The following is a 27514-nucleotide window of genomic DNA, read 5'->3' as shown; positions in this document are numbered from 1 at the left end:
GTTACAGCCTTCAGTGTCACATGATCCTTCAGAAATCATTCGAATACACAAATTTGCTGCACAAGAAACATCTCATTTTTTATTTTAATTAAGGATTCTTTTGTTAATTATAAATTTTCTAAAAATAGAAAATGTAAATCTAAAATATAAATCTATATAAATATAAAGAGAAATAGAAATATTTTGTAACGTTATAAATATCTTTACTTTGGATCAATTTAATAAAATTGATAAGTGTCAATAAACAAAAGTGTTACTTTCTTTCAAAAACATAAAAAATCCACACTAATCTCCCTCAAATATATAAAGTGTATAATCAAAAAATTCAACAGTGATTTTTAGGAGTACACGATCATATACACGGACCAGAACTGATACCACTAAAAGCCACAAACAACACCAGTTTTGATTTCACATGTCTCTCACCGAAGAGCTTTAGGACAAATTAGTAATGTTTAAGTAAAACAGCACAAGGAAAAAAAGGACTAAAATCATCGACTTCTGCTGAAGCAGCATCTCTTGGACCATTTGAAGAAAAATGTTTTGGTTACAGTTTATCTGAAGCAGCAAATAGACAGCAGAGACTTCATAAATAAAAAATGTTCTGCTCCAATTTAAGACTTTTTTGGAAGAGCGAATTAAAGGGGCCATATGAAGTTGCTAAAACAACATTATTTTGAGTATTTAGTGTAATGAAATGTGTTTATGCGGTTTAAGGTTAAAAAAACCCCACATTTTCCACATAATGCACATTAAAGCGAGGTGTGACTTGATTGGCCAGCTATCCAGTGCATCGTGATTGGCTGAATACCTCAAATGTTAAGCTCCTTAACATACTGTGATGCCGTCTCCTGGCGCAACAAGACAAAACCAATAAAACCCATTACATTACAGACAATGCATTTGTTTCATCCAGTGGGGACATAATTACTGATTATAATGACTTATGCTGTCTTTTAGATGTTGCGTTTCATCATGCCATGTAAACATAAAACCACGTCTGCATTTGTGATCGGAGAAACGACAAACAATAAGCGCTACTCTACACTGCTCAAAACTCGTGTTTGAATCGTCAGCGGCAAATTCTTTAAATATGTAAACGTACTTAAAGACTGTGACTCAGCCGGCATTGTAGTCTACTGTCCCAGGAAACAGTCCTTCGTAAATAGGGTTGGCTATCGCTTGGGCTTTTTTTCGATACCGGTGCCATTTCGATACTTTTAAAAACTTTTTAAACCTAAATGGTGCAAGAACCGATACTTAAAAAAAAAAAAAAAAGAGCCACAAAAACTATGGATAACATTAAAGAACATTACAAATATTTAAAATAAATCCATAGCTTTCACACACTCCTTTGATGCTCTCATTTCTCAAGTTGTGCATCCCTTACTCTAAGGCTAATAAATGTATTTCATGATCTGGGTCATTGTTTAATACAAAAACACACTGTTTCTACTGTATCTCTGTCAATTTCTCTTATATTTAGTCAAGATGAGTGCTGTCTGTCACTGTCTTTAATCAGTTGATACAGTGAATTACTTTATGCTCAGTCTTTATAAAGTAGCAACAATGTCGTTTGTTAAGTCTTCGTCAAATTAGTATTTTCACCTAAAAAAAAAAGGTTTTAACGAGTTATTTATATCTTTTGCTGTAGAATGTCAGTAGGAAACATCAGTTTACATTTCCAAACATTAATTTTGCCATTCATTTCAATAATCTAGTGAGATTGTTGTCTGACAACAGACTAAATAAGACCAAGACTTCTGCACAGCAGTGCATGTATAAAGTATAATTAAGTATATTTAAATAAGTGTATTTAAAGTATGCGTTCATATGTGTTAAGGGGTCATTTTTAACGCTGGAGGAAACAGCTGTGGGGTGATGAGCGGTGAACGCAGTGAAAACTTTACAGTAGATGAGAAACCGATTGCTCCCTCGTGACCTTTTGTAAACTGTATTTAAGACAAAGAACTGCACAGATACGGATATTTTAACAATCTATCGATAAACACACACCTTGTGTCCTGAAAGACTGAGAGGAGACCGGTCTGTCGACTGACTATGAGGCGATCGCAAATTTATGTACAGTTTATGGAACTAAATGCTATAGCCCCGCTAAAAAAAACCAAGCGACGCCCATGTTACTTGTGTACATTTCGTCGAACCAGGATAGATATTTCAATCGATCGCTCAGGCATTTAAGAGGCACCGAAATCTGCGTTCTGTTTCGGTTTGGTGCATACCGGTTCCATAGGTACCGGTGCCATATTAGCACCGGGTTTCGGTACCCAACCCTATTATAAAATGCGTTGCACACACACAAATATTCGGTATGAACTGTTCTGGAATACAACATAACAACTCATTTCTGAGAAAGAGAAAGGAAAACTTGAAATAGCATCATATGACCCCTTTAAGAATCTTTAAGACCCTTCTTAGACCCACAGAAACCCTGATTATGTCCATACATCCATGTGTTATTTCATAGTTTTGATGAATTATTCCAAATAGCAAACACCAATAGCAAGGAATAAGCACAGCGCCATGTGCAGTGCTCTCTAGCAAAAAAAAAAAAAAGAACATGAATAAAAGTGTGCTTGCTCATTTATGTATCTCCTCTGTCACAGTATAGGAAGCCATTTGCTTTGAAGTCCAAAGTGCTGAGTAATGTTTGGACAGGAAGTGTGCAGCAGAGAGCAGAAGTACATAAACATCCGGGTCTGCTTTAACCTAACTCATCAGCAGGTTTACTTAAACGGAGTAAACGGAGACAGGAAATATCCAGGTGTTCCTTAAAGACTGTAACAGCAAGTGGCACAGAGTGTCCAACACAATTAACACAGTAAACAAAACCACTCCCTGTGGATTTGAAGGTTTGTGTGCATGTGTACTGGTTGCTAGTTTGTTCTGTTTAATTCCTGGAGAGAGGAAGCCTTTTTTCATCTCAGGGGGTTATTTTTGCTCTGCATCCCCGCTTATAAATCTCAATGAATGCTCTAGAAATCCCATGTTGGTTCAGCTTTCATTAGACTGTGATTAGAAATAACGGCAAAGCTAGATAATACTGGCACAACGAAATAAACTTTTGACTGCTGTGGTATGTTATAGCACAGAATGAATGCTCTGAACAGCAGATCAAAAAAGACTGACCAGAAATGACAAGTTCAAACAGCAGAGGAACAAAAGTACTGGTAGACATTATATTTCAGAATTCAGAAATGCTGCTTCCTGATTGGCTCAGTGTATGCATGCCCTTTACGCTGCACTCTAAGCTCTTATTAAATAAATTAAAAATTTTAATTCTTATGAAAGAGTAAGCTTATTTTAAACGAGCACTGATAGCCAAACATAACTGGGGTTATTTCGACAAAGTCTTAAAGTAGTGAAGTATAAAATAAAGTAAAAGCCCCTTTACCCAGAACACTGATGATCAGCTTTAAAACACTCCACACCTAGTGTCACACAGAGCAGGTTTCTCATGAAGTGTGAGTGACAGCATGTGTGTCAGTGGGACTCACCAGCAGCAACGCCTCCAGCTGGTTAATATAGATCTCCTCACTGGCCAGGAAACCGGACAGAACCAGTTTCTTCATCTCCAGACCTTTTTCTGTGTCTCCCTGAAACACATAATCGCATACAATACAGAAGAATCAGTGAATCTGAAGACATGAATTACCTCATTTTAACAGCATATAAATCAAAACGGCCTAACATTGCTGAATGAAATGACACAGGAAGTTGTTACTATGCAAGCTTTCGATGTGTTGATGGACCAGATTAAACGCATCTACGTTTTGAGCATTGTTCTGAATCTGAGCAAAATGTGGTCTCTGACAAAACCACAATATTCTCAGCTTTTTGTTCAAAATGCTCTTTTTTATGAAAAGAACCCACATTCAAGTGTTGTTAATAAATTAGATTTTTTTTTTTTAAGCATAGGCTCTGTTCTTTATTTTAATATGTTGCATATTCTGACATTCAGACAACAATATTCTTTGGGCCATAAAATTTTTGAAGATGCTGACAGTGACCAGTTCTTTAAAAACGCTGGTGGGGAAAGAGTTAAATAATGAATGAATGAATGAATGAATGAATGGAGCGCTTATATAGCACTTCACTGTGTATTGCTGTACACCCAAAGCAAAATAGTTCACCCAAAAACTACAATTCAATAAAAATTAAATCACTCGTCATTCCAAAACTTCTTGCTTCTGTGGAGCACAAACAGTGTATTTTTAATAAAAAAAAATATCCTGTTCAGTCACATTAACCACTGTTAAGCAAAATATTGTTGTTGAAATCAAGCCATTTCAATAGAAATCTGAAGTTGTGGGCGAGGGTGAAAAAGTTCCCCATGTAGTTTTCACTCCTGTTCAAAGTGACTGTTGTATGAGCTGTGCTTCATACATCACTGAACTATTTACAGTGGACTTTTTCTGACCCCACCAATAGACCAGAGATGTCAAGATTTATAATAAATAATTTAAATGCCAGCTACTATCATGCACAAGATTTGTAAAAAAAAAAAAAAAGTGCTGTAAGTAATTTGGACTACTTTTTTGATACTCTTATAGTGCTTTTCTAATTTTGCAGAAGCAACAAGAGTGGAATTTTTCCAAAACTTGTTTTCAGACTTCCACATGACAAGTTTTTAAATGACATGAAGTTGAGAAGACAAGTTTTGTTTCTGAATGAACTTTCTCTTAATAACAAGACAGGAGAAAATCAGTTGAGAAATATGCTTCAGCTAATAAGCACCACCTGTAGATAATAAAATCCTGTGTTCTGTTTTAAAGTACAATCTTTCTTTCTCTATCTGGTGTGAAATAGCTCAGGTACAGGCACACCCTGTGAATTCACCCATCCAGGTACAGAGTTCAAACTGTGTGTTCAAACAATGGCACAGACAGGCTTTCTAAGCCCAGCCATTTGAACAAACACATGATTAAATCTGAGTGAAACAGAAGTAGTTAAGGAGCCTTTAAATGTAATCCGCCTTTCAAATGTCTGCTTCAATGTTTTTAAGCTCGAAATAAGCATTTAATCAAGTCCCTCCCTTTCAACTTTCCATTTGCAGCAGCTCTTGCTTTATTACATGACTTTTTTATGAATTAATAACTTTTTTAGAACAATGTCTGTAAGTGTAAATTCTCCCACCAGTTTGTCCACCAAAAGCACCACAAATATATGAGAATTAATCAATACATGACTAGGTTTGTTAAAAAAAAAACTCATGAAAGTTGATTACATGAAGGAATAAACAGCAGTTCTATGAAAAGACAGGAAGTACCACCCTTATGACTAACTACATCTGAAGAGAGCAGCCAGATATACCCGGCTGCCATTGCCCTTCTAATTCCTTAACAAACACTCCTTTGTCCTGAGCACTAGTGGATTTATTCTGTGACACTCGGCAAGGGGGAAAAAATGCAAAAAATTCAGATTACACTGACTAAAGTCAAACACTGATAGGTGCATTAAGAACTTATGGTAAGAATAAAAAAAGGAATTAATTTTGAAGCATGTTCTGGAAAAACCCTTTCTTTCTTTTTGGGTAAAATATGACTTTATTACATTCATTAATTATTCACTCTCATGTCAGTCCAAACCTGTATGACTTACTTTCTTCTGTGGAAAACAATATATATATATATATATATATAGAAACTTTACATTTTGAATAATGTTGGTTACCAAATGGTTTTGGTCACAGAAGAATGTCATACCACATCAGGGTGAGTAAATGATGACAAAATATCCATTATTGGGTAGCCCTTAAATACATATTTGGGCCCCTTAATGCCATTGCATCAGACTTTTCCTTTTTTGAGATGCCTATGAACCTGATAAAATTTTCATTTATTTCCAATGAGAGCTATTTGAAGTAATGTGTGTTGAGTTGCAGACTCGGAGTGTCACAGGCTTTTATTTAATGAATAGCTGTGACTTCTAGTTCAACGCCCAGTGCTGATAGTGATAAGATATTGATAAGGAATAACGACACAGGACGATAATATAAAAACAAAGTCAGTGTTGAGGGATCGAGAAAGGGCAAACAGGACAGAAGAGGAAGTTACTGAGACTGAAAATGTTTTCTAGACTTTCTATACGGACAATGTATTTTTAAAAACACATTTCTGTACCTAAAATAGCTTTTATTTGTTCTATGTGAGTCACTATTAACGAATATCCGCGTTGGACTGAAGTGAGTCTGGAAAAGTTTCCGTTCAGAAAACAATTTAAAGAGACACTTATTTTCCCTGTGAAAACAGAAAATGGTTGTCAAAGTATATGCAAGTATATGCATTTTCATCTGAGCCAAAATCATGTTTTCGACTAAACATCAAAATATCTGAGTGGTCAGAACTGTGGCGCTCATATGGTTTATACAGGTTTGAGTTTGCAAGATGTCCTGAAATTCATTTTTTAAATAATACTTTTAAGACATTTCTAATATTACAAATATTTATATTGCAACTAACTTTGATTTATGCTGAAAAAAAAATATCATGGTTCCCACAAAAATATTAAGCAGCACACCTATTTTCAACTGTTAATGGGAAATGTTTCTTGAGCAGATTTCTGAAGGATCATGTGACATTGAAGACTATTACAGGAATAAATTACATTGTAAAACTATTAAAATGGAATGTATTTTTAAGTTGTAATTATATTTTAAAATATTACTGTTTTAATTGTATTTTTAATAAATTCAGTCTTTTTGGCTCTTAGACCAATAAGTAAATCTTAAACTCTTTTGTGTATAGGTGAAGACAGACAGATACTGGCATAGATTCATAGATACACCAAATTATCAAGGGGTGGATCTTTGAGATCTTCTGACCAGTCACAGGTTCTTGTCAAAGTCTAAATAGAAAACGGTCAGCTCAACTGTCTTTTTTCTTTTCAGCACCATTCTTTTTCCATCTTTTGTGTACATGGACAATAGTAACTCAAGCTCAGATGAGTTTTAAAGTCTGTTTAGAAGCACAGCGTTACACAAAATCTGTGACCGTGCACCCAATGCATCATGCTTTAGCCTACCCAATGATTGAAATGTCATTAAAAGCACACATGAAGTTCTTCATTACATGAAAAACAAATGGAGAGGTTTTGGAGCAAATAAAGCATGTTCATCAATGCTTTATTCCATACAACTTCCAAAAAGAAAGCCAGTCATATAGGTTTGGAACGACATGAAGGTGAATAAATAACTGATAATAAATAAAGAAGAATCTTCACTTCAGGGTAACTGCCCCTTTAAGAGAATGTGAAGTCATTGCTGGTGGAGTCCAAGTCAGCATGGTGACTTCTTCATATTCTTTTAGATATGCTAAACATCCCAAATCTAACATATGTCAGATGCAACTCCAAAAAGTCAAAATCACAGCAACAGTTGGTGAATTACTGGCTGTATGTGTGTAAAAACTGGCCTGGTTTTTGTCCTTATCTGTAAAGATGCACGATAAATACCGGCTGATATTTAATGCACATCTTGTCAGTAAAGCCGGTTCTGTAATCAGCTGTCAATCGCTACACGTGCGTGATTTCACCTGGAGCAGCATTTACTACACAGAGCCGTTGTTCGTAGAGATTCACCGCTCATTACAGAACTACAGAACAGATGCGCATTAAATATATTCTAGATATGTATCGTGCATCCCTACTTGTCTGAATGATGTGTCTCGCCGAGTGTGTAGGAGCAGGATAAAGACCATTAAGAGTCCGTTTACAGACTCACAGTTGCTACATTTATGACTGGTCACAGTTGCTACATTTATGACTGGTACAAAGCACAAAAGTCACACTCACTCAGCAAACCGAACAAACACTAACGCCACATCGCAAAACTGTTTAATAGTTTCCACCTCACTATTTTTAACCACTGAAACCTCTGTCAGCAAGCCAGCAGAGGAAGAGAGAAGTGTTCTCGGCCCGACTCTCTCTCACCTTGAAGTCCGCTGGTGTGAACGGACAGTCCAAGTCCAGCTCACTGTCAAACAAATCTTCATCCTCCAGAACTCTGTCCAGAAGACCCAACACCTCCTCTTCATCCTCCTCCATGCTGACGGCCGACCCCTCTCTCTCCTCTCCCTCCGTTTCACTCGCTGCTGTCCTTCCGTTCAAGTTTTGACCAGCCGCCTGTGACACATTGGTGCCTCTGCTGGAAATCTACCTCTTCTGTTTAGCGAGGATTTCTTTCTTTCTTTCTTTCTGGGACGGTAACGTGTTCTCCGTCTCGCACAAACACAGAAACAGCCACTTGCTTCCTCTCTCTCGTATACACACTTCAACCTCAAAAGGCCCGCCTCTGCGCGCGCGCACACACACACACAGGCTTGAGCTGCTGGCGTCCCGCCCCCTGAGTGAGCGCGCTTCTGTCTTCCTGGTGTGTGTCAATTCCGGCCGCACTGACTGTCCACCATTTTCCTTTCTGGCCTTAACAGGTCTCTTTCTAAGTTTCTTGCTCTGGTTGTTTAAGTACTATAAAAGGGATTTAAAACTGAATGAGTTTAAAAGCAGGTTCGATCATTAAGACAGTGGTTTTCAAGGTCTTCACACAGTAAAACAAAAACAGTAATACACCCCAAATCTGGGCACAGTGACCAACAATCACAAATTTGCTGTAATGCACTAGATTACTAATTTTAGCTAATAAAATGTACATGCACTTTACATATTTATGAATTATTCCATGCCATTTTTTAGAGCAAACAGTGTGTTTACACTGAAAATTCAAACACAAAGTGCACTTCAAATACCCAAAAGATACACTTTTTTAACTAAAAAAAAGCTAGCTACACACTTTTATTAGTCAGTTACTTTACTCAAGACAAAAAAAGCACTGATTTATGTAATACAGTGACTTAATTTCTTAAGAGTAAATTCATTGGTGGATTAATTGAATGTTAAATGGTCAATTAAATTATATAAATGATAACAGTTTCATGTATTTAGGTCTATTTTTGTTTTATCAGTCAAATAACTCGCAGACTAGTATGAATCATTCATGGAGCACCAGTATTAAGAATCAACGGTATGTCAACTTTTAAACATGATCATTTGTGTTGTTCAGTTATTATTCTGTCATCTGGAAAAGAATTTTGCTCAGTCGGGCTGGATAATATTGTGAAATATTATTACAACAACGGTTTTCAATTTTAATATATTTGGAAATGTAATTTATTCCAGTGATGGCAAAGCTGAATTTTTACTCCAGTCTTCAGTGTCACGTGATCCTTTAGAACTGCTACTCAAGATGTATTATTATTATTATTATTATTATTATCATTATTATCAAGGTTGAAAAGAGTTGTGCTGTTTAATATTTTTGAAAGGAACTGTAATACTTTTTTTCAGAATTTTGATGAACAGAATGTGTTACTTTCTTTCTCTCTTTCTTTCTTTCTGTGCAGGTTGGTAGTGTATGGTACCAAGAAATTGCTGGCATTTATTATTTTAGGGGGTTCCCTGGATCAGACAAGGCGGACAAACCCTCCTCTACCAGATGTAAAGCTCTCCTGTACTCCAAGTAATGAAACTCCACACATCATTGAAATACACTCTCAAAACACATTACAGTCATCAACTCTTCATGATATGTTTTAAGGTAAGCTGGTTTTATAGATTCAATCATTTAATAAAGCTAAAAAAGTGTGTGAGACTGAGATCAAAGTCTGGTTAACCAAACAGCTCCACCCATACTTCTGACTGATCACACCCAAGCAAAAGTGACATTTATTTTGTCAAGCTCTATTATTTTTTGTTCGCTCACCAGAATGACATAATTTTGTTTAATATATATAAAAAGCTTATGTTTGTAAAATGGCACAGCTTTTTAAATATCTGAAAGTACACTCTTAAAATGTCAGTCAAGCATTATAATATGATATTATGATAATCAACCATTGTTTAATGATAGAACGTTAGTAATTAGAATTAAACCTTGGTAACCATGTATGAATGCATATTAGTCATTATAACTGGACTTGGGACCGGTGGGGGTTCTTAAGATTTTAATGGTCATTCAGTGTTTCTGTAAAAAAAAAAAAAAAAAAAAAGTGTGTGTTTATGTGTGTGTGGGGGGGGGGGATGGGGATGTTGTAACTAACAAAAATAATTAATAATATTAATAATAATAACAATAATAATATATTCTACTAATACCAATATAAAACGCATTAAGGATAAGGATTAATGAGCTGCTGGGTTCATGAATATTAACCATGTCTGCATTTGCTCAAACCAATTTGCTGAAATTAAAACAGGGGTGACAATAGGTAATCGTCAGCCAATGAGATTGGTATTTATGCATTTGTTCCGCCCCCACAACCAGAGAAACTGAGAGTATCTAATGGTGGTTCATAAAATAATTCCAAATAAATTTCATTATTTTGACAGGATTTTTTTTTTACAACATTTACAACAAAGCATATTGTGTCAATTCTGCATGGTGTGTAAGACTCTCTCTCTCTCTCTCTCTTTGTGCCTGTGTGAGAAGTTCTCAGCAGTGACAGCTAGTCGTGCACTTTCACACTAGAGTTTACGGTACGTCAAATACAGGTCCATTGAGATGCACTGAAAAATAGCACAGATCTCTTGATGGAAAGCGAAACTCTCAAGAGCTCATTCAGAGTGTTCGGTGGGTGACAATATATCTGTGTCCAACCTATACTTGGCTTCCAACTCACACACTGGCGAGTTAAATCGGAGAATTTATTAGTCAATGGCTAATGTTAGACATCATTTAGTCAGAGTGAAGATTTAGTCACATATACAAGTGATTTACTGGCATTGTTTTAAGTTGCAGTAACAGGTCCCCCGAATCCTTTTTTGGAGTGTACATAGAAGTCAGTGAGGAATCCCTGAAGATGCTCATCTACGGCTCAAAAGAGGAACTAGAATCAAGCACCACAGCAAATGATGGCATAATAGTTTAGTGTTCTGGGCTTCTCTTTTTCTTACAGAACTTCAATACACTGACTGACACAACATTAACCAACAATGGGAACTGATATAAATAAAATGCCAGTCGAGGTCTCATTCATTTGCTGTAGTGAGGCGAGTGAAGAGCTGAAAGGCCTCTGCTCCGTAAGAACAGCACTGATGTCAGAGGAGGTGATATATGGTCTCTGTGCAGTGGTTAGATCAGGGCTCCTCAGCGCTGCCCACACAAACAGACCCTCTGAGAAACTCTATATAGGCCAGAGGCGGCAGAAAAAACACACCGCATTTCTCATGAGCAAACTGTCTGTGTGCTTCTCCATATGTTGGCTGCCCAGACAGTTAATAACTTAATAGATGCCTTCACTTTCTGAAGGCGCCATGAAGTGGAATGATCCAAAACAAAATCAAGTTTTAGATACAAACATGAACATTTAGTGACTTGTAATGCTTATTCCTCAGCAGAATTAAATCACACAAAAAATTACTTCCTTTAGCTGACATCAAAGCCCATTTTTATGCACGGGATTGTGGGATATCATAGTGGAGTGGAACAATGCATACACAAACTATGTGGCCTATTGAAGATTGTCTAGGAGATCTCTTAATAGTTAATGCAGTTATCTCATTTATGCCTTAATGTCTTCCTATACCTTTGCATACAATATATATAATTCAGTTTCCTGACACAGCCTTTGGTAATGGAGCAGAACTACAACAGCACAAACACTGTGAGGAAGCACTTCGTCTGCTCTTCCACTAGATGGGGATGCGGTTTTAAAAGCTTGATCCTGGCCACACACACATCACTATCAATGTCAACATCTTAACACTAATTATCTGTGTCACACAATGGAAACAGTCATGCATGTTCATAATGGGTGCAAACATGTGACAAACACGAACACCTCAATGTCAATTTAATATCTGAACTGCACATTATAAATGCCCAAATATACTCATCATTACAGGATTATGAGATGCGTCATGACACTTTAATTTATAGAAATAATTATTACTTGCCATTTCAATATTACATTTTTGACTGGAAATTGTGCTTGTGATTTCTTTCTGTAAAATGAATGACAGTCAGTTTGGTATTTTATTATTGTTTTCATTATGTAAATATTTTTGTAAGCCAAGCCCTGGTTTATCTCATGAGATTTTAAGTTATATTTCAGTCTTTCAAAAACATTCATGGTTCTCTGATATTGCTTAATGATCACATGACATGCAGGTAAAATCAAATATAAAAAATGTCATCATTTTGTCATGTTTTTTTATTTCCAAATGATTTATTTTAATTTTACATTTATTATGATAGAACTCTCGAAAACCCTAAAGCTCCCTCATGAAACCAAGAAACCCTGATCTAATGCAATGACATTCTTACAGATTTCAGAGTCCAAATTATTTGCGCAATTATTTCATTTTTATCTGCACATGTTACTTTTCCACAGGAAAGCACCAGGGCTTCATATTGTTTTGGCATTAGGGCACTGCATTATACTCAGTATTCTGAGACACACCAGGTGAGAATGGACTCAGCAGAGCGTTTATTTCATTGCCTACAGCTATGAAAGGGATTTGGCAAAACAACCACACTGTTATTTGTCATGTCAATGAAGCACACCCATGTGAAAGTGAAAGCCATGAAGAGAGTGATGCTGACATTTACAACAAAAGCTGGCAATAAGACACACTGAAGTTCCTTAGACCTCCTTGGCCCACTGCAATCTCATGGTCTGTGAGGAATCAATGCTCTCAGATTAAAGGTGAATTGTGTCACAATGTTCTCTGTGACCGCCATTAAGATAAAATAAAAAGTGAAGTGACGTGAGATCAAATATGGTGAGCCATACTCAGTTTTCTGTGCACACACACACGTGAACACACACGCGAGTCGGACTGCCATATTGTTGTGGCGCCTGGGGAGCAGTTGTGGGCTCGGTGCCTTGCTCAACGGTCTCACCTCAGTCGTGTTATTGAGGGTGGAAGAGAGCGCTGGTTATTCACTCCAACCACCAACAATTCCTGCTGGACACGTGACTCTCTGAGACTCTCTAACCAATAGGCCACAACTGCCTAACATAATATATTGACACGACAACAGATCCCACACATTTACACACCATGGCTGTGACACGCTATAAAACTAATCCTAAAAATAGTGTTTTTGTCATTTTCATATTCTTTGTGTATTATATAATCTCAAAACACTACAGACAATCCATCACTCTTAGGCCGAGGCTGTGTCCAGCTAAAAAAAACGACAGGTGCTCTGCTGAAAACCCTAGCTGTGAGTGTTTTTTCAGCTAAGATGCTTTGGTTGCTATGCTACTGAATACTGGCAGAAGTAATGTGGCAGACACATCGGGAATGAAATATTGCAAGCATTATTTTTCATATTAATATTCGTAGTAGTCAAGGTATCACATATATTACTCCGAGACAAGCAATATTATCTTCTCCTCCACTGTTGTTGAGCCATAGTACAAGGAGGATGTGACAGTTGATCAGAGGTGTTTGCCCCACCCCTAAAAAGTGATAGTGATGAGATCTGCATTTTACCCAAAGTTAAACATTCTCTCGGCACAGAGGGAAAAAAAAACACCCAAGCGCACAGTGTGCATTGTGAAAAAGACGTTCGGCCTGGCATTTAAAAAACGTAAAATATGTTAGCCTCAGGGAAAAAAAAAACTCTTTGGTCGATACGTGGACTTAAAGCAATAATTCACCCAAAATTAACATTCTGTCATCATTTATTCACCTTTATGTTATTCTAAACCAGTAACTGACTTTAACTTAACTTACTTCCATTCTGAAGAATTACCTATATATATATATATATATATATATATATATATATATATATATACTTAAGGCTCCAAAGATATGTTTACCTGCAGCATGTTAACTGACCACTTAATGACTGTTTCTTCTAATTCAAAGCAGACACACAAACACTCAAACATGCAGTCGTACCCCCAACAGTAGCCCTTCTGGTGGCGTGGGTGAGATGGCCTCTCCATCCTGTCCCCGTGCGCAGAGGTGAGGGGACATGGTGGGCGACTCGTCGATGAATGGCATGGTCTCTGAGCCATCCTGAGACTTCCTGTCCTCTGCAGCATCTCCCTCATAGCCATCAGTGTTGTAGTTGAAGTCTGGGGGGAAAAACAGAGGAGTGTAAGATAAGGGTTTCCCAAACACTTCCCCATGTTCCACTGTGAGAAAACATGCAGTCCTGCCTCAAACTCCACAGGGTAATGCAATGTTGAAAGTGCTACACAGTGTTTACATTCTTGAGAACAATCAATCCACAAATGGTCTGTGCCAAACATGGAGTGTGTTTCATAGTCAATCAGCAAATAGAGAAGAGGTCGGAAACCCAGGATATGATTGACCAGGTCTGTAGGACATGGTGGGAAGAGGTAGCGGGATATAAGTGGACATCTTTAAGATGCTGTAATGCAGTATTACACCAGCTGATGTGGCTGACCATGCAGTGGGTAAGAAAGTAATTTATCAAAGTTCTGCCAATATTAAAGATCTAAAGCAGAAACCAGCAGAGGAGCAGAACATTTGAACTTTCTAGTGTACAACCATCCATTACTTAGTTACACAAATAAATAATTGCTTCACTAAATGACTAGACTAAAATCGCAGCTTCGCAATAGAATTAACAAAAGTTAATGCATTTTCACTTGAATTTAAGTTAGAATCAAACTCCTAATTTGATGTTTATTAATATTTAGTAAGGTAGTTGTTAAGTATTGGGTAGGATAAGGGATGTAGAATATGGTCATGCAGTATATGTGCTTTATAAGTACTAAAAAACTACTAATAATAGGCGTGCTAATAAGCAACTAGTTAATAGTGAGAATTGGTCCCTATACTAAAGTGTTATGAAACATGCTAATAACGCCTGCTTAATACTGTATGCTAAAACATGTTAGTATTAAAATATGCTAGCTCTGTGGTAAAAATTCTAGCAACTCGTAGAAAAATGCTAAAATATTCCAGAAGCATGCTAAACATGATAACATCATGACACAACATGTTACAACATTAGCAACATGATACAATTACATCATACTTAAACTAAACTTTAAGAGCACAAAGAGGAGCAAAAATGTCCTGTTAAAGTGTTTATGAGTTTGACAGTATTCACTGGAGACGCTTCTTCATTAAAATGGGAGACGCAGTGTGTTTGTGTCAAGAAAACACTCCCACATGGCCAGAGACTGGCACATAGACAAAAGACCTCCTTGACAACCCAAACCGAGGGGCGGGGCCAGCTCGTCTGTCACCATGGTTGTTACCGTGACTACCAATGATAACCAGCAGAGTAACAGACTCAACTTGGTAACAATGCCGTGAACCTTTCCATTTGAAAACACACACATTGTGAGTCACAAAGTGATACTGTATGTCAATCAATGCACAAAGAAGCAAAGCAAATCAAATACAATAAGGTACAGTAAAATTAATGTTTGTTTTATTTATTTCAAGTAATCTCTTTTCAACTTTCATCTTTTACTACAGTTAGATAATCTAACTGGTAGATGTATATGCATGTGAGCCTGTTTACACATTAATAAGTGCTCAAAGTGGTTAGTCATTAAGACAGCAAAGGAAATAACAAGGGATGCACAAAAATGGGTTGAATGTGGGTTGAATATGAGTCATATCCTTTTTTCCTACAGCACACTCAGACGGGTCAAAATGACCTGCGCTGACCAGAGCGCTCACTGCTGCAGGTCACATTCATTTAGTGCTAATGTGAACTCACAACCCCAATGTTACTGCCATCATGCTTGCTTTCATGTCTTATATAGATTTGGTCCACAATAGGTAATCCCTTATATATCTATATAACATTACAAAGACACCAGTCGCAAGGTTAAGGTGAGGTGTGTGCACGGGGATGTGGTGGACTACCCTTTAGTGCCTGTTACTATTACATTTCAGGGGAAAACGCATAGAATGAAGGTGGTGGTTAATTCCCACCTTAGGCATCCGCTGATTTTGGGGACAGATTGGCTAGTGTTTAGACAATTATTGGGGGTTTTGTGTGCAGGTGCTTCCTGGGAGATAGGGCTAGGATACGGAGCAGCGGTTGAATGTTTTAATTGCATGTAAAAATTTATGGTTCGTAAGTTTGTGAAGGAGGACAGCAAAAATTGGTATAACTGGCTTGAGCCCCTGTTGTTGGTGGTGCGGGAGGTCTCACAAGCCTCCACAGGGTTTTCCCCATTTGAGCTTCTCTATGGTCATCAGCCCGACACTGGATTTAACCAAAGGGAATTGGCAGATCCCCTTATTGCCATTATCTAAGCAAAAAACAGCCTTCACATTGCCATCTGGATTATACCAATTTGATACTCTTCCATTTGGTTTGTTTGGGGTCACGCCACCTTTAAGCATCTCATGAACAAGATTCTCTGGCCACATAGCGCGTACAATGTCTCGGCGACATCATTATACACAGTAATGATTGGCAGCGACACATGGAAGGAACATCTGCGCACTGTCCTGAGATCGCTAAGGTAGGATGGACTCACATCAAGCCCATGGAAATGTGCAATTGCCCATGTATAGGTACGGTATCTGGGCTTCCTCTTGGGACATGGGCAGTTGCATCCCCAAATTGATGAGAATGCTGTGATTGCGGCTTGCCCGAGTCCCAAGACCAAAAAGGAGGTAAGACAGTTCCTGGGGCTGGCAGGGTATTATAGTAGCTTTATTCCTAGTTATTTGGAGCTCACTAGCCCACTGACTGATCTCACTAAAAAATGAAGCACCAGACCCAGTCTAGTGGACGGAGCTGTGCCAACAGGCCCTAACCAAGATAAAGGCTGCCCTGAGCAGCGGGCCACTCCTACACTCTCCTAATTTTTATCTCACTTTTTTTGCAGACAGAGGCCTGGGTGTGGTCCTGTCCCAGCTGGTCAGAGGAGAGGAACGGCCAGTGCTGTATCGGAGTCAAAAGCTCTCAAAAAGAGAGACCAGATACAGCTATTTTGAACGAATCTTTAATGTGACTCGGGAAAAACAAGTCATTTCGGGGATTGATTCGTTCAGTCATGAATGCTCAAATAGAGGATTTAGTTCACCTGTTACGGATCTTCGGGATTGAGACCTTCGTTCATCACATGACAGCCCCATAAGGTTTAACCAATGCAGTCTGAGCCGGAAAGAGAATTGATTAGTTCCTTGGGTTTGAGTCGTTCATCACGTGACAGCCCCATACCCTAAACCTATGCTGTCTGAGCCGGAAAGAGACTTGATAATTATAACCAACTCTTCATTATCTATGTTACTACATTCAGTGTTATGGAAAAGAACCAACATGACTGAAATTCACACATATAACTATGCACCCGTTTCTAAGGAAATTAATTCCTCTATCCAATGCTGTGACATCACGTGACAAAAGAACGAAAAACCTGAGCAATCGAAAGGTGAACTAATCAATTCTCTTTCCAGCTCAGACTGAATTGGTTAAGTTGGGGGCTGTCACGTTATGAACGAACGTCTCAATCCCGAAGACTTGTCAGATAAGAGGTGAAGTGAGATAATAATAGACTAAAGACCCAGGTAAATCATGAATATTTCCAGCAGCTCATCAATCCGTATTACATTGTATATTGTTAGTATGGTAGTAGAATTAGTAGTAGTATTATCTTTTAATAATAGTTAATATGATCTATTACTATTTTTTTTTTAGATAAACCCTCAATGACCAAAAATATCTTAAGCAATACCACCAGTCTTAAGGTCAGTTAAAATTTCAAATATGGATTCTTACATCGTTATCATGTTTTAGTTCTAAATCACTAAAGTTCTATCATTAAATAGTGCTTAATACCATAATATAATGCTTGAGCGACTGATTAAGAAGCTAAGATTTAAGAAGCTGTGCCATTTTACAAAGATAAGCTGATTGGAATCACGTGTGTGTGTGTGTGTGTGTGTGTGTGTGTGTGTGTGTGTGTGTGTGTGTGTGTGTGTGTGTGTGTGTAAAATAGTATATCAGTGGGTAAACTAAAAATTTTACTAGCCCATAGCGATTATATTGCAAAGGTGTGCGTAGAGGGTTGTCAAATGAAAGAGTTCAAGTAGGTTTCATAGTGTTTCCCATACATTGGGAAATATCGAAACTGACCACCACAAACAAAAGGCTTTGACTTTGTTGAATAAACATGAGCACTATACGTGTCAAAGTCTAGACGAATGAAAATGAATGTATAGTCAAATTTTTTTATTAGCATGTTTTGTTGTTTCCTTTGTACCGAAATAGTTACAGGGAACCATGGATTTTCACTGTTATTGGCACCGAATACTAAAATTTGGTACCGTGACAAAACTACATAGGACATTCAGTCTAGTAAATACTCTGATAAGATGGATGCAAATGGATGCAACTGCCAAAATTTAGACTTTAAGACAAAAAAGCACAGCACAAGTACACACACACACCCTGTCACTTAAACACACATTTTATCGGTCTTACTTTGAGGTGAAACGATGGATCGCAGGACGCATACAGCCTCAAAGAAGAAAGCCATGTGAACGCTATCCTAAACTTTACAAGGTTCACACCACACCGTTCCAACTTATCTTATCAGAGGAACAATACACGCACCATGGGGATGTAACAAACAGGAACCTTTGAAATGGTTTTATTAAAATATATGGAAATTCAATTCAAGGTAAATAAGAGGCTGAGCTGAATATGAAAAAATGCTTTATAGTTCAACAGACAAAATGGACAGCAACACATTAAGTTTAGGTATTGGGTTGGATTAGGGATGTAGAATAAGGCATTGATAAGTGCTTAATTAGTACTAATAAATGGCTAATGTTCGAGTTATATGCATGCTATTAAGCAACTATTTAAGTGACTCTAAAATAAAGTGTTACCAAAAAAAACGACATTGTTTTTGTTGCTTTAAACCCATGTGTCCTTGTAATTTAATAGAACCCAAAATTTTGTAACCAGGAAAATTTCACAATTCTCTATTCCAATTTTGATCATCACAGCTAAAACTACTAGCTAACTAATAAAACATAATCAAAAACAAGTAAATAAAATGAGAAAAAATATACAAATAACAATAGCAACAGCACAAATAACTATAATATAATACAAATTTGGTTAATGGCGCTTTAAATTTTCGGGTAGGTCAATCCGTGTTTAGGTAAGAAATAGGCTACTACAAAAATTGAATGATGTAATCATGAAAAAAAACGGCATAATCTACACTGTATAAATTAAAAATAAAATAAAAATATAGAATATAATACTTTTTAAAGCTTCAAAAAATCTACTCAGGCAAGAGCAGTGAGTGATTTTTTTTCTTTAGTCTGATTAACATGAACAGCAGCAGGTAAATTATGCAGCTGTCACTTTAAGACCGAATGCACGGATCTAATATACTGAAACGTATCAGATTTTCTCTGAACTGGTTACCTTCACTCAAGACATAAGCAGAATCTGTCAAATTAGATTTTAAGCTATTGTTCCAAGTGGACAAGGAGAAATATTCAACTAGGCGTTAACAGTAAAAGGCCTGTAATAGTTGTTTACTGTCCTGCTTTCCATAATAGCAGCCGGCCCGGTCGCAAAGGTCAACAGTTCAGTCTTTGTGCTGTGCTGCATGAAAGAGCTGTCTTACCACTACATTGCCCTGTTAAAACACACCACGTCAACACTGATTACTGCCCGAGCCTTTCATGAGATGAATAAAATGAAACGCACACATCTGCCTAGTGTCACACCATGCTCCCTTTCAGAGACATTACTAAATAATCTGCTATTTAAGTAATAAAGCGAAAAAGGCCATGCAGTATACATGCATGTTTACCATGATCAAGGAAAATATGGAAAGATCAGGGATTTTCTAGAATTTTTTTTCAGGGGAACAAATCATTATGAAGGCTTTATAAGCCAGTCTCAATCAAAATGATTATTTGCAAAACAAAGTATTTTTTCAAACATTTATTTAATTCCTATCTATCAAGAGTGCCTATATTTAAAATATACATTTGTTTACTTGACAGATTCAACTATTCACTTATGATTTAACACCCTGCACACCGTGCTCACAAACTGCCAGCAAATTTCTGCTTTAATTCACAGACTGAAATAAAACACTCAGGAGGACACATTAAACCATGTGTCATTAATCACATGACCTGCCCGAACACCACTGTGTCGACTGCATTTTGCATTTAAATGGGTAAACGGTTTTGTGTAAAGAGAGACAGGAAACACTTCTAGCTATGCAAGCAATATTGTGTAAAAACAAAAATAATGTGAAAATATTATTACAGAATAACAATTTTCTATTTGAATATATTTTAAAATGTAATTTATTCCTGCGATGGCTAAGCAGAATTTAACAGCCATTACTCCAGTCTTCAGATTCAAATTATCCTTCAGAAATCATTATACTATGCTTTTTTATAAAAATCCCTTAATTCGCAAAAAAAAAAAAAAAATCCTTGAGGTGGTTTTTCACTTGTGTGAAAAAGGGTTGATGCGATTAATGGGAGATGGAAATGCAAATTCCTCCAAGCGCATCAAAAAAAGTCATGTGACTTTGCGCTATGGGACGGCAAAACCTGACTAACCAACAGGCCGATCTCATTCCAAAGCATCTGAAATGTTATGCTTATTCAGCAAAGTCTGTCATCAAAGTATTGCTGTATAACTGCCCTTCCAGAAATCACTTACACAACCTCATTCCCAAACAGCAATGTCCACCTCCAAAAGCGTTGACCACATTCACTGTGTTTCTACTGCTACTTCTGAAGCACAAGTAATTTATTATATATGAAAATTATTCTATTCTCCTACTTTTCTTAGTGATTTATAGTGCCAGTTTATCAGGAAGTGATGATTTTGTTCGCTTTTGACTTGTTGGATGAAAACAATGCTTGTTTGCAAATGTTTTAGGCAATATTTCAGTTTTGCACATACATTGGGGGACGAAGTTAGATTTAGCTTTAGATGGCACACCTACAGCCTGCCCATTGATCATTCACACAGCATACTGCACACTAAAATAGCAATGAAGAAGTCTGTATGTTTTACTTTCTGGTGAAAGGTCTACATACATTGTCCTAATTTGTTTATTGTTGTCTACCCAACATTCACTGAGATATCATTCAAATCAGACACCATTTTGTTGTACAACAGTCTATAATTGTGGTAACATCGATTTCAGATTCACTTCCAGACAGTCCTTGGACAGAATAGGCTACAGTGTGCACCAGACTCTATGCCAACAATCAAAAGTCTGTCTCCAGCCAAACCTGGGCTGAATTAGCAAGCATGAACCTAAAATAGAATAGATCCCAGCAGGAATCATTCATCATTAGGTCTCTAGTCATATAAACAGCTGCTAAGAAGAAAATAAGCCTGATTGAACATGCTGTTGATAGCCGAAAATCTAATGTAAACACTGTATATTTAGTAGCCAAAGACAAGTATACTTTGACCCAATCTGAACAGCTTCAGATTAAAAGCAGTGTAAACGTTATATAATAATGGAAGATGCGCAGAAATGATAGAACAGACGAGGAATTTTCCATAAAATCTGACATGGTAAACCAGTGATAGTACTTAATGAGCACCGCTCGACATGTTCAAGACCCCATGAAATTGTAGAATCTCGCACATTTTTAGTACATGTCTGTTCTAATCCAAATAGTGTCCTCCCGAGAGCAAAACATTTTAGCAGATGCTGTTAAAAGAGCAGTGTCTGTAAAGGGTGGCGATTCTTTGTCGATTTTGAGTTAGTTGTCAGTAGACTACGGCTCTGTGTAGTCACTGCCGCTGCACCTGAACCAGTGTTGCCAAGTCTGCAGTTGTTTTTCATGTCCGCGGGTCAAAGCGACCCCAATACAAATAACGTGATATTTAGCCCCTAAAATGTGAATTTTACCAAGACAACGGGGAACCTTCTGGAAGCGCGATTGTTCTAGTTTTGGACTAGTTTTAAGAAGCAACTGGGCAGGATTTGTTGTGAAAACCTGGCAACCCTGATCTGAACGCACGTGCTGGAGATATACTTCCAATTACAGGAGTGCCTTTACTGATGAGATGTGCATGAAAATCATATTCGATTTTTTGCACAGCCCTATCCAAAAGTATCTTAACCAATAACGTGCAGGCATTGTACATAATCGACCAATCGTGGCCCATCCCTTTTCCCAAAATTATAACTTTCGAGCAATCACACAATACAAACACACCCTCATTAGACATTAAATATACCAAAAGACTACACATCTTTGAGTCTAGTCTAATGAATTCAATGATTCTGACCACCCTGCCGCTCACACACGTACTCTAGGAAGATGACTGTAATCAGAAGGACTAATTTTTACATTTCCTCTGGAGGAAGGGAAAGAGACCGGACAAGACAGACAAATCTGCACATAGGCAAAAAAAATTAACAAAAAGGCAGAACATAATTGTGTTTGACGATGAAGAGTTTGACAGATACTTCAGTGAAGAATGTGAAAGAAAGACCTCAACAGATAAAGATGTATTTTAACTTAACTGGCACACATCAGATTTTCAATATAAGTAAGTGTTTCCTGGTTTCTCTGAGGGCTGATGTTGAGCAGTGGCTCATTTCTCCACTGTAATGGAGAGACTGTGAGGATGCATGTCTGATTCACACATACATCCCACCCAGTCGACAAGATGATGGATGGGCAGCAGATACACACTCACACACACACACACACACATCACCCATGTTAAAGTGGCCGACTTAAATGTCATGTCATAGGAAATTCATTTTAGTGATGCAATTAAATGTAAGGTCTTCGACGGCCTCCGACCCCGTGCTGGGCTTCTGCTGTTGGTGTTATTTGTTCATGTGTTAAACAGAGCTCCAAATAAATGGATCTCAGCAGCAGGACTCTGCTGTGTTTGAAGAACGGCTGTAATCTGATTTTCTGAGTGATGATTAGTCCCACTGCTGTAAAGCCCACAACACAGTTCAGAGGGGATCTGAGATCACACTTTTGCCTCTCCACACTGATCCCAGCATGAGCCAAGAGAAAATAAAAAATTCATTCACAAGCTCCTTATGCAGCGCTCCCTTCTGAAGAGCTCTCGGAGCTGCTGGCGTTTAATTGTTAGTGTCATTTGTGTCTTGTTGAATGTTTGATTTGTTTAATTTTATTTTAAATTATAGAATTTTTTATTTTTATTTTGCATTTTTATTTTGTACTTTATTTTATTGTTTGTACTCTTTGTGTTAAAAATATAGCATCTTTAAAAGACCATATATTTTTATCTTTTATTTTGTGTTTTTTAATTTTATTGTTTTGTTTTATTTTTCGGTTTCATTTTGGTTATTTTTTTTGTTTTACTGTTTTGTTTTGTTTCAATTTTATTTCATCCCAATTCACATACTAATACTATGTCCATAAAAAGTACAGTATGTACTCATCTGAAATAAATGTACATACTTTTGAGTGTGTAGCAGAAGATTAGGCAAGTTTTAGGACATATTTGCATCTTTAAACGAAAGTTCTGTTGCATATAAGTACATGTTTCCTTTCACTATAAACTGGACTCACAACCATGTCTTAAAAGTTACAATCAGAGAACTGTCCTCATGTTTTTGCATAATGATGCATTAATAAAAAATAATGGACATGCATATCACCTATAAAATATTTAATCTGCAATGTTGTTGCAGATTAAATATTTTTCCACCAGGAAAAATATTTATTAATAATTAATCAAATCTAATACTATTATCTAATACTAATAACCATTGGATCTGCACATCCACCCTGTTTCTAGTTTTTCACATTTTTCCTTTATTTGTGTTTGAAGTTCTGAACCGAATCCACCAAAGCCACAGTAGGTTGTGGGCAATATTAGCCATGAAACGGTGTATGAATCTGCACCTCATATATCCACGGGAAATAATAATAACTCCATCCGGGTCACCTTAGGATAATAATTTCAGAATGCTACAATTTGGAGCACACTAACTCTAATTTTGAATATTATATATGGTTAATAGCATTTATTTGGTTTTGTGTCTGACAGCTGATGCTTTTATCCATGTTACATCGTATGCAAAACAAAACATGCCAATAAAGTACTTAGATATTCAATTTGAAATATATAGTCAGGAGGAGGAAAAAAAAGAGAGAGGAGGAAAATGAGAGTAATGTCCTTCCTCAGCACTTTTATGCAACTGTTCAGTAGAATTACGTAATCTTTTCCAAACCTCTCTGGCTTACTATTTCTGCACTTCTAGATTTTTAACCCTGTGGAAATAAGAGGCAAGACTAATATCTTTGTGTGTGTGTGTGTGTATGTGCGTGTGTGTGTGTCAGAGAGTCTCATCTGGTGACAATTATATAGAGGGCACAAGGGGTATCACAGTGTTTCTTCAGGGACATCATTAGGAAAAGAATGAGGAAGAAATGAAGAGAAGACATGGATTTTGTAAAAAAAGAGAAGCCATGATTACAGTATTAGATTCAAAACTAGATATTTAAATTTTCCACAATCTCAAATATCCAATCACTTAAAAGGTAATAGCACATCTCTTCCAGGCTAAACAAAACTCTGCAAGGTGATTTAAATGTGTTATGATCCTCTCTTTACAGAAAATAAAAGATGCCAAAACACTCTCTCCATAGCACAAGCATTGCAGGAAGAAGTTTCTTCAAGCTTGAAAAACAGTAATAGTTATGCTTGCCTACGAAAAGAGAAACAAAATGAGAGAAGGGGTAGAGAGAGAAAAAAAGTGTGGTGGTGACAGACTGTTTTGCCATCTGTTCTTTTCTGTAAAGATGAGACCATAACACACACACAAACACACGTTTGTTTTTTGTGAAAAGTGGGGACATCCCATGGGCGTAATGGTTTTTATACTGTACAAACTGTATATTCTATCGCCCTTCACCAACCCAAACCCTCACAGGAAACTTTGTGCATTTTTACTTTCTCAAAAAACTTATTCTGTATGATTTATAAGTGTTTTGAAAAATGGGGACATGGGTTATGTCCTCATAAGTCACCCTCTCCTTGTAATACCTGTGTCATACCCATGTCATTATACAGAGTTGTGTCCTGATAGGTCACAAAAACAAGAGCACACACACACACACACACTTACCTCACCAAACAGAGCACAAATATCAGTTCACTTACGACTTTAGTAATCGATACAAACACTGTATTGAGGTCACTCAATGCCAACGGCCAAAACACACACACACACACACACACACACACACACACACACACACACACACACACACACACACACACACACACACACACACACACACACGCTCCTTAACACATGAGCTGTAGTGGCAGAGAATATTCCAATCAGTGTCACCATCCCAGCGTTAAATTGGAATTCCTCTCCGTGGAAGCATCTCATCTGAGGAGCCAGAAGCTGTTTCGTAGAACAGACACATATATTTTCCACACATCATCATTTCATTCACTTTCTCTTTATTTCTCCCTTCATTCTTAGTCCAGGACACAGTGATAAGTATGGCTGAGTATAGGAGGCTGATGAAAACATGTCATCAAGGAAACCTTATCTAACTGGCTGACATTAACATGGTTCTGTTCGAAAGCATGAGAGTGACTTGAGATCGTCTTGAAAGCATTAGAACTGAGCATGATAAACAAATGAGTAACATTTTACACCACATGCCATGGTTTTTCAGCAAAGCTGTTCATAAAGTTGATGAAGTGTTTAGAGTTGTGCTCATTTCTTCAACTAATTGTTCTAATATCACCTCGAAGATCATCAATATTCTTTAGTTTTAGTAACAACCACACAATCTTAGGCTAAACTGGACAAAAACAATAGAAGAGGTTATCTGCTGATCTCTAATACCACAATAATAGCCAGAGATTCTATTTTTAAAAAAAAATAAAATAAAATAAAAACAACCAATTTTTTGTCAATATTAAAGAACTTGGCTGGGTCTTGCAAAGTTGCTCTTAACAAGCAGAAAAGGCTGAACCTCATGCAGAGAGATTTAAGAAGATCTGAAATGTCAAGGTGCTTGAGTCTCTACTGCACTTCAGACTGCATTATTAAACACCTGAACACATGAGAGGAGAAGAGAGAGAGAGAGAGAAAGAGTCAAGGGTGAATGGAGTGTTACTCAACTGAAAACAAAAAGCTCAGTTTTCACTCTGCTTATTAAAGTGAAGGGTTGTTTTGACTTATACATAATTAAAACCATTGTGTTCGTTCATTGTAAGTTAACAATGGAGTACTGGTTATTTCCCTAAAGCAACAGACTGTTAGCTATTAAAGATGGTCGCTAGCCAGCTTCACTGAACATAGTGCCTTCTGTCTAATAATCGTAATAAGCTTTGTCCTTTGTCATTTTTGATTGGAAACAAAAGTCTGAGCTTTCAAATTCTATCAGTTGTATCAGAAAATTCAAACAATAAATGTTGATTTGATCCTTTTTAATATGGCATGACAGATCGCTGTAGCCTACACAGTTTGAGCAGCTCTTGAACTGATGATCTCTTGCGCTTTACTACTAGTTGTAGCATGAAACAAACATAAAACTTCAAAAGGAATGTTGAAAGAAACCGCACAACTTACTGAAATAATGTCTCATCATGTAATGATGTTACATATTCATAATATTTTTACTAAGCTGTCGTCTTCATTATTTAATGTATGTTTGCATAAATCTGCCATGAAAAAAAGTTTTCACTACAGTTTAAGATTTCAATACACAACTCAATTTGATGTAACTAAATTTATATAAACATGAACTCACAGACTATTACATAAGCTTATTTTCAGTTGCAGTTTACAGCTAATCAAAAACTTGAAATTTGGTTTCTGTATTTTGCTTAAAATAATATAATTTTATAATAACTATAATTTCAGTGCATCACTAACAAACAATTGAATCTTTCTTGAATGCACATAAAATAAACACACGTTTAAAAATCACTGAAAAACAATTCAGTATTTTTCTTATTTAAAGCTAAAGCTGAATGAAATGCATCAATATTGTTTACTGGAACCTTTTAGTTCTCTGCTGAGATAAAAAGATCAAGTAGAACTTATGTACTACTACAGTCCGCTAACTATTTCCAGGAATATGTGTCTTCGTCAACTTCACAAGAGAACTTTGACATTTTCAATTCTCTGCAATTTATTCAACAAATCTATATTCAGCTTGCTGGAGATGTCCTAACCTTTCAAAGGTCCTGACAACTCAACAATGGCATCAAGGGCTTCTTTTCAATATAAGAATGCAATGACTGAATCAAAGCGGGCAGTGCAAGAGAGCTCGAGAGAGATGCATAAAAAAATGACAGAGATGCTCGTGAGATTATGTGAAGCAGGCTGCACTCTAGAAAATAAGTGATGTGTTTTAAATACCATATGCAAGCACCTCACACTGTCGCCATGGCAACAGTCACCCGCATCCCCCATATGTCCTAATTATTCCGATTCCCCCGGATGGAGATGACATGACTCTTCAGTAATTACTCATATAAGATTCCCAGAGATTC

The 27514-nt window shown here is 37.0% G+C and overlaps 1 protein-coding gene across 3 annotated transcripts in view; it reads right to left on the bottom strand.

Annotated features, from left to right (window-relative positions):
• The window catches only part of LOC113081311 (active breakpoint cluster region-related protein-like), a 138077-nt gene that overhangs the window by 68343 nt on the left and 42220 nt on the right, over nucleotides 1-27514 (bottom strand). For 2 of the 3 annotated variants that reach the window (XM_026253393.1, XM_026253401.1), the window contains exons 2-3: nucleotides 13930-14108; nucleotides 3519-3617 (exon numbers count right to left, since the gene is read on the bottom strand). In XM_026253393.1, coding sequence (XP_026109178.1) covers nucleotides 3519-3617; nucleotides 13930-14108 — 278 coding nt within the window. Of the gene's footprint in view, nucleotides 1-3518; nucleotides 3618-7950; nucleotides 8311-13929; nucleotides 14109-27514 lie in introns of those variants that run through there. The other variant, XM_026253407.1, reaches the window with a different exon arrangement.

The sequence above is a fragment of the Carassius auratus genome, chromosome 5, assembly GCF_003368295.1.
Source record: "Carassius auratus strain Wakin chromosome 5, ASM336829v1, whole genome shotgun sequence".
Lineage (NCBI taxonomy): Eukaryota > Metazoa > Chordata > Actinopteri > Cypriniformes > Cyprinidae > Carassius > Carassius auratus.
The sequence above is the reverse complement of the archived record's forward strand: the minus strand, read 5'-3'. Positions and strand labels throughout refer to the sequence as shown.